The sequence below is a fragment of the Antechinus flavipes genome, chromosome 6 (assembly GCF_016432865.1).
Source record: "Antechinus flavipes isolate AdamAnt ecotype Samford, QLD, Australia chromosome 6, AdamAnt_v2, whole genome shotgun sequence".
Lineage (NCBI taxonomy): Eukaryota > Metazoa > Chordata > Mammalia > Dasyuromorphia > Dasyuridae > Antechinus > Antechinus flavipes.
The window spans coordinates 159,721,396-159,740,854 of NC_067403.1; the positions used below are offsets into that span (position 1 = coordinate 159,721,396).

The following is a 19,459-nucleotide window of genomic DNA, read 5'->3' on the forward strand; positions in this document are numbered from 1 at the left end:
ACAAAAATTAGTTGACATCTTCTTAACAATTAAAATCAGAATTTTTGCAGTTCACAATAGAGATATAGATTCACAATAGGAAAATTCTTATTTTTAGTCACATTCAAAGGCAATCTGAGTTCCAGTTCTCTAGTTGGAAATCTTCAATTTCTCTCTCTCTCTCTCTCTCTCTCTCTCTCTCTCTCTCTCTCTCTCTCTCTCTCTCTCTCTTTCTCTCTCTCTCCCCTCTATTTTTCTTTACAAAATTCTTTTGGAATGAAATGCATTGGCAGTGCAAAAAAAAGTCCATAATTAACTGAGTTAAGCATTCAAAAAATCCCTAGAAAAGGTTATCTACAAGCACAAGACTCCACTGTCATGTTAGGATACACTTTTAGTACCACGTTCTTATTTTCATCAAAAAATAAGATACTGAGAGAAGACATTTTTTCTGGCACACAGCAGGGCTCGGGGATCCCTGGGATGACACCCACAGCTCTCACTATACTCTGGATGGTAGCATGATTGGAAGGCTTCAGAGACTGGAAAGAAAAATGGGGGGGGGGAGAACATAAACATAGATTAGGTAGAATCACACTTTAATATGACTTTGATTAGCTTGGAGCATCAAATCAATCCCCTATTAGGAGAAAAAGACTGTGATTCATTAGGCATCTAATCATCAAACTTCCAGTATATGATGTAAGGTCATCAGACATCTTGATGATGATCTAATTTCTTATACTTCCTATACTCATGTCTATAGTGTGGTTTATTATGACAATGCTAAGACAAAATAGGACCTATGATCAAAGAAACATAAGATTATGCTTTATATACTATACTTACCAAAGCAAGAAACTGGTCTAATTCTTTTTAGAAAAGTTATTATCATTTTTAAAAGAAGCACTGAATTAAAATTGTTTGCACTTATGCTTAAATTTATCAGAAAATAATGCAGTTAGACCCCAAACACCTCAGATGTGAATCTACAGTCTCTCCAGCCTTCACACTCACATCAGTGAGTCAAAGCTCCTCCCCCATCTCTATTCATCTAAATTATGACCCTTTGTCCAACTCCTCCCACTCATTCCACCATGTCCTCTGGGATTCCTCTTTTGCCATGAAAAACTACCCTTCATTTTGGAATTCTTCCTCTCATTCTCCTTTTACTTATACTCACAGAGATCTGGCTTTCTCTGGGCAATACTTCATCACTGGCCATACTTTATAGCAATGAATGTTTCTTTGCTCATATTCCCTACCATAGTGTCATATAGGGGAAGTTGGAATACTCATTATCCCTCACTGCCATTTCCAAACTTTCCCTTGCCACCACTGCTTCTCAACTTCTTTTTTCCTTAGCATTTTCTTAGTCCATTACCCTTACATTGACATACTATAATTAACCAATTCAGTTCACATTTTCCTCCACTCTGGAGTCCCTTGCCAACTCCAGATCTGGGTCCAATGATGTCCTCTGCTCCTACTGATGCATTGATGAATGGAGCTGGAAGAAGTCATGCAATCAAAGTAACTGGGTATTCAACAAATTATGTAATATAATCTCATTTGGGCCAGTCTTTTACTCCTCCATGTTTATTTCTCTATCCTTCTTGCAGAAATTACTATAAGCCTTTTCTTTTCTCTTCAAGTCTCATCTACTTGTTGAACTGAGGACATTACCTTTTAGTTTACTGAAGAAATTCAGTCCATTTATCATGAACTCAGTATTATTTCTTTCTTTTCATCTCAAAGCTTTTTTACATCATCCCTTCCCCCTCCTCCTACCTTCTGATTCTCTGATGAAGAGATATCCCTTCTTTCCAGGGCCAGTCTCTGAACATATGTCCTTGTCCCATTCCCCTTCATTCCTACTGAGCAGATTATTCTCCCAACCACCCCTGTATTCTTTTTCTTATATCTCTGCCAATTTTCTGGTTTCTTCTCTTCAATCTTTGGTGAATTAGTCAGTTGATAAACATTTATTAAGATTTTCTATATGCTGTGCAATTGTTATAAGCATTTGTGATATGTGTAAAAAAATTGTACATATATAAATTCAGTGTAAATGGAGGTAATTCTGCAAAGAAAAGCACACATAGTTGTAGCAGTTTTCCTGAATCTCTCCTACTCATTACTGCTAGTGATCTTTCTCACTAACTACCTTCCCTGCATCTAACTATTTTATATTTCTTCTGCATATTCAGTCTATATGTACATGCTATCTTCCCCCAAAAGAATGTAAGTTCTTTGTGGCAGGGATTGTTTCGTTTTTATTACTGTTTTTCCAGCACATAATATTGTACTTGGTGCAGAGTATGTATTTAGTAAATGGTTCTCAATTATTGACAATACCCTAAATTTCTCACATAATTGGAGCATAAATTTGAATATATATGAATATATAGACATATATGTACACAAACATATGTGGGGATGTAAGGGGTTGTGTGTGTGTGTGTGTGTGTGTGTGTGCTGGAGCAAAATCCATGGTAATGTAATAGAGATTTGATCTATCTTTGAGGGTCACCTTCTATTTTAAGGCAGAAGAAGCTGAAAGAAGCATTGAGTGGTTATTTATTATGTAGTAATATAACAGAAAGATCCCTGATTCTGTAGTCTGAGAACCTCCTTCTGGTACTTACAACCTCTTTGATCTTGGGCCTGTGATAACCTTCCTGGACCCTAGTCTCCTAATATGATAAAGGAAAGGGGTGAATTAGATAGTTTCTGAGGTCCCAACCAGCTGAGACCTCAGATCCTAGCCTAGTCTTAGAATGGAGAGCTAGAGAAAACAATTCATCAGCTGGCCACTGGGTGCCACTGTTACCCCACAGATTTAGATTTTTGAAAGTTGATGTTAGTGTGGTTGCTACCTCTCAGGAATAATGTAAGCAACAAAATAGAAGGTTATCACACGAATCCTCAAAGTTTGACCAAAGAAACTTGGGTAAAGCTATTTTCTGGGAAAGAGCCTAACGGGCCTATTATTGCTCGTGTGGAACAACATGTGGTTTTGTTTAAAATATCCCAGCCAGCTAAGAGCAGAGCTCACATTGCCCGAGGGCTGGGAATCCAGAAAGGGGAGGTATTGCCAGAGTGATGAGTTGAGCATTCCCTCTTGTATAGTACATGTTGCATATTTTCAAATTGCTACTACTCATAACGGCTTTTTGAGGAGGTTGGCAAAACTCTTTTTAAAAAAAATTGTTTATTTTAAATAAATTTAGAAGATGAAACATTAGTAACCTGCCTGAAGTCACACAGCAAGATTGCTGTGGTAAAAGATGGTGGTAAAACTGTGGTTAAAGTGTTTAAGATATACCCTTTCCAGAGGCATCCCCAAATAAATGGCTATTTTATTTCATTCTCATGAAAAAAAGAGTGGGGAGACAGAGTAAGGTTGTTTGTTTGTTTTTTTTTTTTTTTTTAAACACCTTAGGGAACTAATGAACAAAGAGAAAAGAAGTGGTGTACTTTGTCTAGGCCAGGAACATGTTGGCTCTGCCTAATTTTCACCACTTGATTTCATCTGGTATATCTCACCATGAGAGTTTGGAGAAATGTATGTACATCTGTTCATATATGTTAGTCTTCTAACTTGATTCTCAAGGGCTGTTTGATGATAACATGACTATATATTAGATATAAACACAGAGAGAGTAGGCAAACACCCACAAACAACCTCATTCAGCTTTAGTACTACTTTCAGGATATACATACATATTTGTGATTGTGTTTGTGTGTACACACACTAAACTCTCATCATGATGATAAGCTTCTTTGTATTGATTCAAAGAGATTCTTCAAAATGAGTCATCTGAATTTGCATACTCCACAGTCTTCAAATTCAAGTTTTCTTGTGATATTGTCCCATTTTAATATTTTACTTGCTCCCCTAAGTTTTAATCATTATGCAAAATGGCATCCATTTAATAGAATAGGCTTATTCTATTATTTTTTTCTTAACCACCAGCCATTTACTTAACAAATAAGGAAAAAGCAATAATTATAATATCACAGTTACTCAATATAAGGCAGATTCAAGAAATTATAATGGCATCCATTTAATAGAATAGGACCACTCTATTACTTTTTTCTTAAAAAACCAGCCATTTACTTAACAAATAAGGAAAAAGCAATAATTATAATATCGCAGTTACTTAATATAAAGCAGATTCAAGAAATCATAATCCATAAATCCTTAAACTAAAATCATATTCTCCCACCATTGCATAGAATCTTCCTAGAGGAGAATGGACACAGACTTAATGAAAACTAGCACAAAAACAGCTGAATGAGGATGACTTATGTACTTGGGCCTGAAATACAGATTTTTGTCTTTCATTGATTATTTGGACCACACAAAGACCCTTCTATAGTAAGATAGCTTTCTAGTGACTAGGCTCATTTAAAATGGGGTCACTTGGGAGAAATATAAAGTGAAAACCATTTCTCCCATTTTGTTTTGCTCTAAAGAAATTGTTTGCATTGACAAAAATGATGAGTTCTGCGCATGTGACACAGGATAGATATGGAAAATATTCATGGGTGTTTCCTTAGACATTCTTGCTCTTTGGCTTAAATTCAAACTCACAAATCATGGAAGTCAGAAAATACTAGTAGTCTCTGGTGGGATTACTGGAATTTATGCACAAGTCTTTGATTTGTGTTAATGGGTCTTATCAGGAGCCCCCCACTGTATCTCAGGTATGTAATGCATGCAAGTGCATATTCAGACTATTTTCTAGGGAGTTGGCTTTTTTCCCCCTTCTTCTTAAAGCTTCCTCTGGTCATGTCTGCAACTACCAGGAACAATTATGTCATGCACAAAAGAGCAGAGCAGCAATTTGCTGACTGGAGACATACTGGCTGTCCGTAAATGTTGTTGTTTGAGTTTCGATTCTGTCTCTTGTGACACTACACTACACATTGTTATGCTGAACCAGACAAATATCTCTCACATGGAAAACCATGCTTGAATCTTTAGAATGCACTTTTGGAAAATCCTTGCTTTCCAAAGAGAGTAAGACATCACTTTAGCCTCTACTCTGTCAACACCTTTGATTACTTCAGTAATTCACTCCCTCCATCCCAGGGGTCAAAAGAAAGAGGGCATCTATAGGACCCATATTAGAAACAGGGAAAGTGTCCTGATCGAAATGAAACTTTTTGGAGCAAGCTTACCTCCTGCCTAAACTTAGCAGTTTTTTCAGACAAAGTGAATCTTCCAAGTCATTTTTGTAACAAACTAAGAGACATGAGTCTAGCACCTTTGCAAATTTTTCTTAGGTAGTGTGAACAGAGAGTCATCCTCAAAGCCAATAAGATTTGCCTCTGAAAAAGAATGACCAGGTGACCCTGGGCAGGTCCCAATCCTGCAATGATCTATATAACTCTTAGACCGCAAATTGCCGAGAAGGTGCTGACCTGCATTGGGAGAGGGAAGTTCTTTAACCAGAAGTTCCTTATACCAATAAAATTATAGATCTTACTTCTACAGAGCAATATATATATATATATATATATATATATATATATATATATAATATATATACACATATATATGTATATATATATATATGTATATGTACATACATGTATATGTATACACACATACTAACAATATTTTTTTTAACTGGGGTCCAGGGACAAGTCACTTTCCTGGCTACATTCCTTGCTTGAAGATGAAATTAAACATTCTGTTTTTAACTAAGCTAGAAAGGCTACATTTGGTAGAAAACTCAGAAAAATCCAAATGATCTGCACCAGTCAGACTTGCACCTGCCAAGCTTACAATGTCCTTGAGAGATCTGCTGTTCAGTTGAATTTGATTACAGACGCATTAGCAGGGGAGAGTATGTCATCAGCTAAAAGCTTTCATTCCTGACCTGGGACACAGGGTTTGGCCTGGCCTCAATGCTTCATGGTATTCCAGTCCAGCACACATGGGTGTGATAGTTCTGAAACCATCTAATTGAAAGCAGGGAAAGGGCAAAGCCTGGAATTTGGAAGAAGCAGAACACAGCTGTTCTGAATTACAGAACAGGTTGTCAACTTTTGCAGATGAAGAGCTCAGCTATGTAAAACCCGAATCTAACTCACTGGAAGGGCCGGGATGATACATGCCCCAGGCAGCTTTTGTGTTGGGGTGCAAGTGGTCCCATATTGTACTAAATTGACACAGTTCCACAACTCATTGTATTGATCCAGTCAAAAACTTCTATTTTTCCCTTTTCTCAAAATAATTCAACAAGCGTTCAACATCAAATCTTTTGGCACTCTACAAGAAATTTTAAGGCAGAATCTTGTATAGGCAATAGTAATGCCATTTTATTAATTACTCCTTATAAGGAAGCTTTATAGGGCTTTGTTTTCCATCCTCCCAATTATTAGTCCAATAACAAGAGCGGAGGAAAAAGAACTGAGAAGTTTGGGAAATGGAATAGAAAATTTTAAAGGTTAGGCTGATCACACACAAGGTGATGAGAGATTGAGAACTCAACCTAACAGCCAAACTTCCACCCTTCACTTTGGCAATGAAAAACCTAAGGCTCCCAGATCTGATGCCTATCCAAGTTTTGACTAAACTTATTCTGATTTCAGTTGTTTCAGCTGATCCACTTGTGTTTCTCTCCATCTCCAAAGAAACTGTTACACTTTGGTGGTCCATTGGATTGACTTTAGGTATGAACTGGATTTCAGACTTTGTGATAGTTTAAGGTAGAGTGTAAATGTAAGGAACTAGGATCACACGTTTAAAAGCTGAAATGGATTTTAAAAACCATTTGTCTAAGTCCAAGAAAGCCTGGTGGCTAGTCTGATATCTCCCAAATAATAAGGGACACAGTTGGAATTCAAGAGTCCAAATGCTCAGATTCTCCATTTAGCACTCTTTCTACCATACCTGTGATTATTATTAATATCCACATGTTCTCTCCCTCCCTCCTCTCCCCAATTAAGAATTCCTTATTGCCCAGTTTCTTATCTCTTCAGTCTTCCTTCTCCTATTTTCTATTCTCCTTAACCCCATACTGACCACAAATATATTTTCCTCACACATATTTTCATCTTTCTCTCATCCACTTCATCCTTCACCCTCATTAGATCACAGCAAATCTAGTAGTAAGGAAATGACTGTAGACAATAGGTCTGGGGGCAGCAAAAGTAACCACAGGTAATAGGAGCTGGGCCTACGAGGAAGAAGCAAGGCTGAATACTTAATGGGGGATTAAATAACAAATTAGCTGCTCCTCCCCACACAGTCAAAACCATGGATCCTTTGGCTACAACCAGGAGAGACAAAAAAGTTAGTTAGCACTTTGGATTGGGTCTCAGAGAAAAGAGCTTCAAGAGAGGGATTGTAACTAACTTAGAGATTGGCAGAGTCAGTCACATTAGATTTAAGGTAAGATAGAACTCATTATTCATTTTTTCCAAAGATGCAAAGGCAGGCATATAGTAAAATATAGATGCATCACTTCACCTCCAAATTAGGAGGCTGTGACTTGAGAAATTTTTTTAAAATAACTATTGTTCTTAATGGAAATTTAATTTGCAAAAGTCTTTTTCATTAGAAATACAAATGTATGGAGTACTTATTTTCAATTTATGAAATATGAAAGAAATGGGGGTCCTTTCCTGTGTAAACTGTCTTTTTTGAAGGGCTAAATGCTAACTCTTTTTTAGAAATTCCACAAAAAGAATAAGAGCTCATGCATTTCCCTGGCGCTCGGGCTGAAACAGAAAACAAATCCTTAAGGACAGAGTCCTGGAAATAGGCCTTGTGCTAGAGGTGTGTATTAAATTTTATTTCCTAAATATCATAGAATTTGGAATATGCAAATACTATTTTAAAACCATAAGTCTAAACTTGTCATGGGGAGGTGGGGAGGGCAAAAGGAGATTTTTCAACTCTTGCCTTTTTTTTCCATTATCTAATAGGAAAATTTTTATTCATTTCAAGTTTTGCATAGAAAATCTATTCCTGGTATAAATTCCATTTATGGAGCCAACTTCTATTTTACAACTGAGATTAGAATTGTTAAAAGCTGAGAGTTGGAGCATAGATACTAGCTTAACAGAAGGACTTATAACACAATTATGTTTTACTGATTACATTTGTGGCGGGGGGAAGTTCATAAGAACTATGCAACCTGTGGGCAGGGAGAATAGTAGGAATTTGTTAGAAATAAATTTGTCAGGATACAATGCAATGTATGATAAAGCAAAATCCACATTGATTTTGGGAAAAAAACAGACAAGCTCTGATAAGATTTTGGATAGATTTTGGAACAAGTTCATAAAGCCATCTAACTCTGTTTCTTCCTTTACTTTTTAATGGTTGGCAGAGACGTAAAAATAAATCAGTTTAGGTGATTTTGAGGGGCCAGTTTACTTGGCCTAACCCTAGTTTCCCCTTTTTGGAGCCAATTCTTTTGCTAAGAGACTATTCAAAAAAGTTCTGTTATCAGGATATCAATTTGATTAACTGTCTGAGCTTGACTTTTTCCAATCATTCCTTTAATATATCCTAGATCACTCTTTGACTATATTTTACTTGCTAATTGTTGACAGATGCAGGTTCACACATTACTGATCAGCTTAAGACATAAAGTTTTTGAATTCTACACAAATAATTCTCCATTTACTTTTCTATATTCTTTAAATCAATCCTGACTTAATACTCTTTTGCCAGTCCTTAAAGAGCAAGTACTATTATTTCTTAAGCTCATTTAAGTGATAAATGAAAGTACAGGTGGACTTTGTAGATAAGGGGAAAACTCAATGCAGACATTTTAGTATTCAGCAGAATGGATGAAAGTAGAAGAAAAAGAGAAAGTGCCTACCTTTGGCATGGGAAACTGACATGCTCCTGAACAATAATATGCATCAAAGGACTTTGGGGAGATAATCCACTCACTCCAACCAATATCTGCAAAATCCACTTTGAGATATCGCCTGGCACAGTTCCGGGGTTCAATCCATTGTTTCCTCCTTGCCTTCTTCAAGGTCTGCTCATCAAATTGCAGTGTCTCACTTTTCTGGTGTGGGCCCTTTCTCTGCTTCTTTTTGCTTTTATTCTTCTCAGCTGGCTGTATCTGGAGAGTCTTATAAGGCTTCCTCTTCTCCCAGCCTTCATTCTCCTTATACTGGTATTCTGTGCCTGGAAGCTCATTGTTCTGGAGGGGAAGCAGGGGGCTGCTGATGGAGCGCTTCTTCCTCCGTTTCCTGGACAGAGCAGTCCTCATGTGGCTGTTCAGCTTGGCTAGGGCTCCAGTGGGAAAGTTCCAATGTCCCTGGAGACTTGATACCACACTTTCTGATTCAGAAATGGATGAATCATTGGCATAAACTAAGATATAAGGCTCAGAATTGGTTGGCATTCCCTTTGAAAGGGAGTGTCCCTCAAAAGTGATCTTGATACCTATGAAAAACTCACCATTTTCTTTTGCTTTGGTCAGGATTTCAGTGACATCTTTGGATTGCCAGGCCAATACATCTCTGTGAAGCTTAGATACATTTACCAAAATATGACCCAGGAATCGACTTTGGTTCCCATCTGGTGTAAGGCTCCAGGCAGACAGGGCAATCTGTATTTGTTTCCTGTATCCATGATGAGAACAACCTCTGGGAGATATGCAGCTCAAACTAATGTTTATTAGTTCTCCAGTGGAGAAATGCAAGGTTGCAGACAAAATACTTTCAGACTTGGTTAGGGAAGTCAGGTTAAAAATATGTAGTTCTTTGTTTTCCAGGGTCCCTAGGAAGGGGGAAAAAAGAACAGGAGAAATTTAAAATGCCAAAAAAGATCAAAGCAAGAACTAATCATTATTTCTACTCTCTGAGGGGATATTATAAATGCACTGAGCTAATATTGTAGAGAAAAGAGCTGTGACTACAAGTTACAGTAAAATAAACTAGCAAAGTAAGACATTCTAACAAAATAGTACTTTCCCATAGCTCCTTGTCTCAGTTGGAAAACACTAATGGCTTACATTTGTATATCACTTTATGGTTGCAAAGCTCTTTCAAGTACACTTAAGGCTCACAAAAAACCCAGTGAGGGAGGTAATTGAAAATTCTTATTATCCACATCTTAAAGATATTTAGTTAGGAGAAAGTAAGCAACTCAGCTAGCAAATTCCTAAAACTGGAGTTGGCAGCTTGTTATAACAAGGAAAGCAATGGTCTGGAGGGAAACCTGGGTCTGGTTCTAGCTTTCACAACTAGTTAAGCAACCTTGAGCTTAATCTTTCCAGGCTCCATTTCTTCATCTATAAAATGTTAAAAAAAAAAAAAAAAAAAAAAAAAAAAAAAAAAAAAAAGCTGAACCAAAGAATCAGAAGAGCCCTTAGTTATCTAGTCCTACTTTGAAAGGAAATCCTTTCATTAATCCCCGAAAAGTCAATCTCTATTTGAAAACTACCAATGGTTTTAATTTTGAAACATCAGAGAAAATTGCTGTTTCTGGTGAAGAATGCAACTCTATATTAATAATATCCTAAGATTCAATAAAATTTCAAGACAGTAGGAGAAAAGTGCTACATTGAGTGCTAAATGAGAAAATTCCTCCACCTCCTTCTCCTTTACTATTTGGAGACAGATCATTCTACTTTAGAAAGCTCTGCTTTAGAAAGAAAGCAATTTTTCTTTCCTCAAATGTGTCTGTTTACCTCAGATATTTCTCCCAATGCTGAAGATGGCAACCCATCCATGTGTCTCTTCTCCATGTCCCACCATGTTAACCACATGGATGTCACATCAGTGTGCTTTCTTGACATTAATTCTAAATCTGCTCTTTATAATGCCTACTCATTGTTTCTATGTTTTGCTCTCCTGGGCCTTAACAATTAGAGTTGTCCAAAAGTAGGATGGACAGTCTTGAAAGGTAAAGGATTCCTTCTTATCTTGAGGTCTTCAAGCAGAGACTGGTATTTCCTAGTGTGGATGCCTTTCATGTATGTATTAGATCATATGGTTGCTAAGGTACTTTTCAGTGCCCAAATTCTGAGTTTTTGTGAAGTATTATCACTTATCTTACCTTGCTTATCTTGCACTTTCAAAATCTTACCTTTTCTAGGCTAAAGATTCTTCTTCTAATTGTTTGTCATATCATAGTCTCTTATTTTCTCATTATCTTGATCATTAAGATACAGATCCTAGACTTGAACCTAGGGATTCAATGTTGTTGTTTTGTCCCCCCTTCCCCTTTTAATAAAATAACAAAATAAATCATACCTTCCCCTACATAGGAGTAAAGGGAGTTAGGGTGAAGAATGAAGATGGGATGACTAAGCATAAAAAGTTCTTGCCTTTTACTGAGAAAATGAAATGTCCATTTAAATTGTTACTTTTCATTTAATTTTAATATATGTTTAATAGTTGAACTTTGCCTCTATCACATTGAAACCTGGCTGAATTCAATGACATTCCATTAATATAGTCAATGAGTTGTCTTTCACTTATCATGTATTTTAAAACAAAAAAAGATCCTCTACATTTCTCATTCTTCAAAGAGAAAATTGGGGAAAGCAAAGAGGGCTCAGTATGGTGCAGTTAACTAGCAACTAGCCTGAGGTTTGGACTCTACATTTGATTCCCAGATCCATAATCAAACCACAAGGATCCATGCTCTTACATATTTGTTTCAGGAAAACACACACAACCATGAAATCATGTTCCTGATCAAAAACATATTTTAGTAAAAACAAAACATTTCTCTAAAGATGTGGAAATTTTAAAAATGAGTTCATTGAGTTCCCTAAGCACAAGTGAAGTACAACGGGGAACATGTTTTACTCATTTTTAACAGTGTGTGAAGGAAAAGGAAGAACCTGCCATTGGTGCACATTTGTACAATCCATGACACCAAGATAATATTTTACAGACTTTATAACAAAGTCATGGCATCAGACTTGTTCCCAATCTTTTGCTTTAATTCATACCATTCAACCTAGTATATATTTTTATCCAGACCTTTATGCAGGAGATTGAAACCGTTCCAGCTTAAAATGGAATAAAGAGAGATTACACTATACAGAAATCTAGCCAACAGTGAGTAAACAAACATATCATTCAAAGGCTATGGGTGCAAGATATTTAATGTCCCAATTAATTCAATTTCTTTTTCCCCTATTTTATTTTAAAATGTTTCTCCCTTAAGAATTTCTCAGGAAGAATCTTCTGGCAAGGTGGAAGACTTAAAAGTTATTTCTTATTCTGGCCCCTTACAAAATAAAAATATGTGCCAAATGAAATAAAAGAACAGCAATTAAAAGAGAAGAAATAAAAAGTAACTTGGCAAGGTAATCAACTTGTTAAAAATATCATATAAGACATTATCAACTTAATTCTCCCTTAAATGCTCTACATGCCTGCCTTCATACTCCAGCTCTCATAATATCCATTCTCAATGGTGGCAGCTACAGTGACTCTAGAGAAAGGAGATTGTTGAGAAGAAAACAAAGAAACAAAATATTTATTAACTGCATCCTAATTACCAGGCACTGTTCTAAATATTGGGAATACATATAGACAAAAAGAAAAACATTCTCTTCCCTCAAGTAACTTTTAATGAAGAAAGAAAACAAAAGAATTGAAAAGTTGGTTGGAAGTGAGGAGGACATTCTCAAAGAAGGGATTTAGTTTTGAAATCTAAAAGCTAGAAACAAAACTGAAAAGAGAATGAAGGCTGTCCTAGGCCCCTCCACAAAAAAAGGAGGTTCCAGGAGGAAATTACCAGTGAGAGAAAAGGGAAGGCTTTACAGAGGAGTGTTCCAGGTTGAAAGGATGGAAGGGGTGATTGCATGTTCCAGGGTGAGAAGGCTCCGGGTCCTGAGGGAAGTTTTAGGATGAGATATGATGGTTTGGAAGTACAGTAGCCAGGAACAAGGCTGGGAGCAGATTGAAGCAGCTTTAAGATGACAGAACAGTCTTTTCTGACCCAATGAAGTCTCTATCGTGGCAGTAATTCAATCAGACTGTTCAATCGATCAACAAGTTGCTTCCTATGTAGTCAGAGGAAGCAACAAAATAGCATAAACATTGACAGAAAGAACAAAGGAAAAAAAATGCAATGAGTAAATAAAATGGAGTTAGAGAGCCCTAGGATAAAACTATTAAGATTGTATAATTAAGCAATAATTATAGATAGTTTTCCAAAAGAGAAAAAAAGACCATTAGAAGTCAGAGAGTGGTTTAAAAAGGCAAATTAAAAAAAAGCTGGAAAACTTTAACAAAGTTAAAAATTCACAGTGAATACCCTGAGGTTAGAGGGAGGGGGATAAAGAAAGATGTCATAAAAAGAACCAAAAAACTCAATGATATTATATTAAAGCAAATCTAAAGGATATCATTTTAGAATTCAATTGTTCAAAAACAATTGATATAGAAAATAGAATCAACAAGTTCCTAGAAAAGAATGAAAAAAATCCTATCAGTCATATTTCAAGAAATCATAAAAGAAAATCATCAAGAAGTATTCAAAATAGAAGACAAAACATAGATGGGCTTAGGAGAGAAACTCTAAATATAATATATACAACAATGTTGTTACCAAGTTCCAAGCTCTAAAAATAAAGAAAAAACACATGTTGCAAGTATTTTGAAGAGAGGGATACCATATCAGATGCCATACCAAAACTCTAGTTGTTATAATGCAGAATAACACATCATGAATCAGAAAGGAAAGAATAAATTGGAACATGATATATTTAATGGGAAAGAAAAAAGAAGGTGTTGAATGTTTAAGAAAACCAAAACTTGGTAATTAATAAGACTAAGGCAATAGATAAAAGAAACAAGAAAAAGAAATAAATTCAAACATCTGAAAAGATATCCAGTGCTTATGTTCCAAAAAGGGGAGAATTTATAATCCTTTCAGAAGCCAATCATTTCTAAGGGACAATGAAAGAATGAGACAAGCACTGATCTTGGTAGTTGAAAAGACTAAGAGAAAAAGAATAAAAAGACATATAAAGGAAGGGGAAAGGAGGGAGGTGAAACAAAAAAACAGGACATCACAGTAAATGATTAGTCAAACAGGTGGGGGAAGTTGAAGTAATTGGGGACCTTTAGTAGTTCCTCAATTAACTTGATGAAATTATAGGACAACTATAGGATAACTCATGGTAGGCTTAAAAAGCAGGAGCAAGCCCTTCAAAAGGAATCAGCTCTTGCAATTGGGAAAAGATATACGGTGGAAGAACCCAGCTTTTGAAAGAAAATGCAGTGATGGGAGGATATGGAGTGGGGAGATGAAAAGAAATTTTTCTCTTTACCTTCTTCAGAATAGTAGCTTTACAGAAGAGCAACTTTCCTAATAGGAGATACGGTGCTCAGGAGAATTAATTCCTAGAGAGAAGCATGACCAGTGAGATGGGCAAAGCAGCAGCAGAGCAGAATACTAAGTCCATGGGTGAGCAACCTAAGAATAAGAAGGAGCAAAAGCCTACTAGGATTCTGCAATAACAGAAATGTGATTTACTTTGGATATATATATATATATATATATATATATATATATATATATATATATATGAATATATATATCCATGCTTACCTCTACACTTGCATCTATTATTTGCATTGTATTTGTGGGAGAAGGTGCTCATGTATGGTGGGAGCAAGAGTGGAGACAGAGGGATATTTTACTAGTACTATTCATACAATGTAATTTCAGTAAATGCCTTTGCCTTAAGCTAATTGTTGAAGAGCTAACTTTCAATCTTGGGGGCTAATGAACTAAAGTTTTAATAATATTTAGTAGAGTCACAGAGTAACCAGGAGATGTAACCTAGGAGTGAAATTTGGGAAGAAGTATCTCAAAGGTAATTGTACCTTATTGGCAGCAGTATAGTAGATTGAATAATATAGTAGATTGAGTGCTGAATTGTTCACTGGTAACATTTCTTTCTGTGTGCCTAATTTGCTGCCAGAGAATAGCTTGAGGATGGATAGAAGAGAGCCCAGTGTTCTTTTTTTTTTTTTTTTTTTAAGAATGATTTAAGGAATTAAAGTTAAAAGCAATCCTAGGCAAATTCAGTTTTTCCAGAAAATATGTTGATTTTTATTTCGTGATATATATTCCCAGACTCTGATCTCACTGCCACTACACACCCAAGTTCAAGTCTTTATTATTTCGTGTCTGGATTATTCTTCCAAGTCATAGTGAGTCAAAAACTCATTAATGTCGTATAATTTTCCCTTAAGTACAATATCACTCTATTTAAAACCCTCCTATTATCACAGAGTTCCTAACTAGCAGTCTATAAATTTTTAAAAAGTTTAGTTATTTAATATTTTAAAACCTAAATTTCAATATGTTAGGTATTTTTAATCCTTTGTATCTTATTTTATGTATTTTAAACATTATTCTGAGATGATGTCTTTAGACTTCAACACTCCAACTGGCCAAGGACACAAAAATAGTTATATCTCTGCTCTAGAGGATAAACTTTTGTACTCTGTTGTCACTCAAGGCTTCATATATTCCACTAATCCCTAAAGCAGATAGACTGCTCATGTTGCCCCTCAAATATATGCAGCATTTTCTTGTCTTCGTGCCTGTGTTCAAGCTAATTTGTCCAGCTACACTATCTTCAACCTTCTTCTATAACATAGAAATCCAACATATCCTTAGAAGACATTAAAAATCTCCACATATCTCACACAATTTTCTACTGAACACCTAGCATTGTTTATATCAGCCAGGTGGCCTTTCACAGATAGCAGTTTATACATTTCTTGAAGTGTCTGCCTGTTGTTATTTAATAATCTTTATACTAATAGGCATTGCGTTTGTTAAAACAGAGTTTCCTGAGAGCATGCACTGGGCATTGAACTTCTTTATATATCTGAAATGTGTAGTATAATCAATATTAAAAATATATATTGAATTAGTGAATTAAGTCATTATAAGGGAGAGTTCTTACTCCTGGTTTCTTTCAAGCACCAGCTAAAATCCCATCTTCTCCAAGAAATCTTTCATTATTCTCTTTAATTCTAGAGATTTACTTCTGTTGATTATTTCAACTTTGTCTTGTATATAGCTCATTTGAATGTTATTTGTTTACATGCTTTCTCTTTCATTAAACTGTGAGCTCCTTGACAGCAGAGATGTTTTATTTTTTATTGTATCCCAGTACTTAGTACATTGTAGGCACTTAATACAATTCTTTTGACTGATTCTTTCACTTACCTCTGACATTCTCTTTTCTTTATACTCTTACAGCCCTCTGTCTATACTTTTCTTACATAAAGAATGCTCTATTATTATCTATGCACATGGCTTATCTCCTTAAAATCTTCTCTTTTATTTTTCTAAAATCTACAAGAACTGGGAATATATTTTTTGAATCTTTGAATCTCCCCTAGCACCTAGCACATTGCCTTATACACAGTTACGCAAGATAAATTAATGAATAAATTAGGCTTATCAACAAAGGAATAAATTCCCTCATGAAATTGTTTTTGTTACTGAAAAAATTCTAACAAAGATCAGATGATCATATATCAAAGTCTTCCATCCCTGACTGTTATAAGAATAATCTATCTTATAATGAAAAAGTAATAAAGATTATATCATGGGATAGAGAACATAGTACCCAGAAAATGTGATAAGAAATATAGGAATAATTATAATTATTTAGTATTAGCTGTAAGAAAAGTCTATTATTCTTTTTTTTCCAAAGAAATATTTTTTTAAAAAGTTAATAAGATGACCATCACCCATAGGTGGGGCTATTTTCTAAGTGGTAGTAAGTAAATCCAATCTTTCATCTGTAATTTTGCTAAGAACTTAGCAAAAATGAGTGTTTGGGGCAGCTAGGTGACACAGTGGATAGAATGCTGGGCCTGGAGTCAGAAAGACTCGTCTTCCTGAATTCAAATCTGGCCTCAGACACTTACTGGCTGTGTGAACAGGGACAAATCACAACTGTGTTTCCCTATAAAATGAACTGGAGAAGGAAATGGCAAACCATTCTGGTATCTTTGTCAAGAAAACTCCAAATGGGGTCAGGAAGACTCGGATACAACTGAAAAGAATAAACAACAAAACAACATAAATATGTCTAATGAACCAATTAATATTTGTCATACAGATATATGGTGAATTTAATAAAAATCTAATCATTCTAAAATAAAAGGGACTTTGGAAGTCATATAATCCTACACCTTCATTTTATAGATGTAGAAACAGAAACAAAGTGATAAATTGCCTTGGTTGGTCAAAGTCACCCAGCTGAAGTATCAGGATTAGACTCCAAATGTCTTGAGTCTTTATCCACTTCTCAGTATCACATTATGGATTTAAGTGAAATATATGCTAAAGTCTTATTTTGGTTTTTCATTAATTTTCCATTAAAAATAAAGCACCTAATAAATTCTGTCACAACTCTTGGGTCTCAATTTAAATTTAACAATCCATGCTATAAGAATAATCTATTTTATAATGAAAAAATAATAAAGATTCTATCATGGGATAGAGGATATAGTATCCAAGAATGTATATGATATGTACAGTGGATATGTAAAAGTGTAAAATACTCACATTTTTGTCATTTATCATGACCATTTCTGTATAAAACTTTACTTTGATATCTCTAATTTTTGAAGCAGAAGAGATTAAGAAGAGTTGGCAAGAATACACAAGGAAGATCTTAAGATCATTGATAACCACAGTGGTGTGGTTACTGACTTAGAGCCAGACATCCTGGAGAATGAGTTCAAATAAACTTAGGAAGTATTGCTAACAATAAGGCTATTGGAAGAGACAGAGTTTCAGCTGAGCTATTCAAAACCCTTTATACGCCAGCAAATTTGGAAAACTCAACAGTGGCCACTACATTGGAAAAGATTAGTTTACCTCCCAATTCTGAAGAGTAGTGATACCAAGAAATGTTCAAATTATTATTATTATCTTTATTTATTTTTGCTGCGGCAATTGGGATTAAGTGACTTGCCTTGGATCACACAGTCACACAGCTAGGAAGTGTGACCAGATTTGAACTGGGGTCCTTCTGACTTTAGGACTGGTGCTCTATCCATTGTGCCATCTAGCTGCCCCAAATATTCAAATTATTAAACAAATGCACTTATTTCACATGCTAACAATGTTATTCTTAAGATTCTGCAAGCTATACTTCAGCATTATGTGAACTGAGAATTACCGGAAGAGCAGGCTGGTTTTCAAAAAGCAGAGGAACTAGAAACCAAATCGCCAATATTCATTGGATTGTGGAGAAAAGCAAAGGCGTTCCAGAAAAACCTATACATCTGCTTCATTGCTTACAGTAAAGTCTTTGTGTAGATCCCAACAAAATGTGGCAAGCCTTCAAAGAAATGGGGTACTAGATCATCTTACGTGTCTCCTACATGCCAGCCAAGAAACAACAGTTAGAACTGAACATGGAACAAATTATTGGTTTAATATGGGAAAATAAAGCTGCATATTCTCATTTTTTTTAACTTATAGACAATCATCTTATACATAAACTTGTAGACATCGTGCTAGGCGCCAGATTGAATGAATGAGAAACTGGAATTAAGGTTGCCAGGAGAAATATCAACAATCTCAGAAGTGTAGAAGATACCATTCTGACGAATGATACCAATTCTGAAGAATTAAGAAGCCTCTTGATGAGACTTAATGAAGTGGAAATAAGAGTGTCAAAGCTGGCATTAAGTTTAATATCAAATAGGGAACTTCCGGGAGTGGAGCCAAGATGGCGGAGTACAGCCAGGAAGCTGCTGGAGCTCTCTCAGTTTCCCTGGAAAACTACATAAAACCAAGCTGCTGAACAGAATCTTTAGGAATGAAGTCACTCTCCAGCTGAAGACAGACAGAAAAAATTTCAAGAAAAGTCAGTCTCACTGGAGTGAAAAGGGTGTTCACCCCAAGTCAGATAAACTCTGGGGAAGACTGTGAGAGGGTCTTATTCACAGCAAATCAGCAACTACAATCTTCAGTCCTGGCTCTCTAGAGGAGCGAATCAGGAGGCAGCTTCTATTTCTGGCTCAGAAGACAAACTCTGGGAAACCAGGTTTTTCCTGGAGAAAGCAGGCAAAGCTACCTCTGCAAACACAAGGGGGCGCTGTGCTCAAAGCCAAGGCTCAGAGCTGCACAGGAAGCTTGAGATAGCGCCCCCTCTGGTTGAGCTCTGCTCAACCATAAAAGTTTAAAAAAAAAAAAAAAAAAAAGGAAAGAAAATGAGCAAGAAACAGAAAAGAACTTTGACCACAGAAAGTGATAGAGCAGACCAAAACACAAACTCAAACAAGGACAAAATGTGCGCAGAAGAAATCTCAAAGAGTGACATGAATTGGTCTTCAGCCCAAAGAGGCTTTATAAAAATCTTTATAAAAGACTTTAGAAGGCAAAAAAGAGAGGTAGAAGAAAAAATGAGAAAGGAAATAGAGAGATGTATGAGAGAGTCAACAGCTTGAAAAAGGAAAGAAGACAATTGTCTGAAGA

The 19,459-nt window shown here is 35.8% G+C and overlaps 1 protein-coding gene across 1 annotated transcript in view; it reads right to left on the reverse strand.

Moving 5' to 3' along the window:
* Positions 1–215: 215 nt before the first annotated feature.
* BMP3 (bone morphogenetic protein 3) overlaps positions 216–19,459 on the reverse strand; it is a 36,157-nt gene continuing 16,913 nt past the window's right edge. Inside the window, exons 2-3 of the mRNA XM_051965847.1 lie at positions 8,832–9,745; positions 216–521 (exon numbers count right to left, since the gene is read on the reverse strand). Coding sequence (XP_051821807.1) covers positions 330–521; positions 8,832–9,745 — 1,106 coding nt within the window. The 3' untranslated portion in view covers positions 216–329. The remainder of the gene's footprint in view (positions 522–8,831; positions 9,746–19,459) is intronic.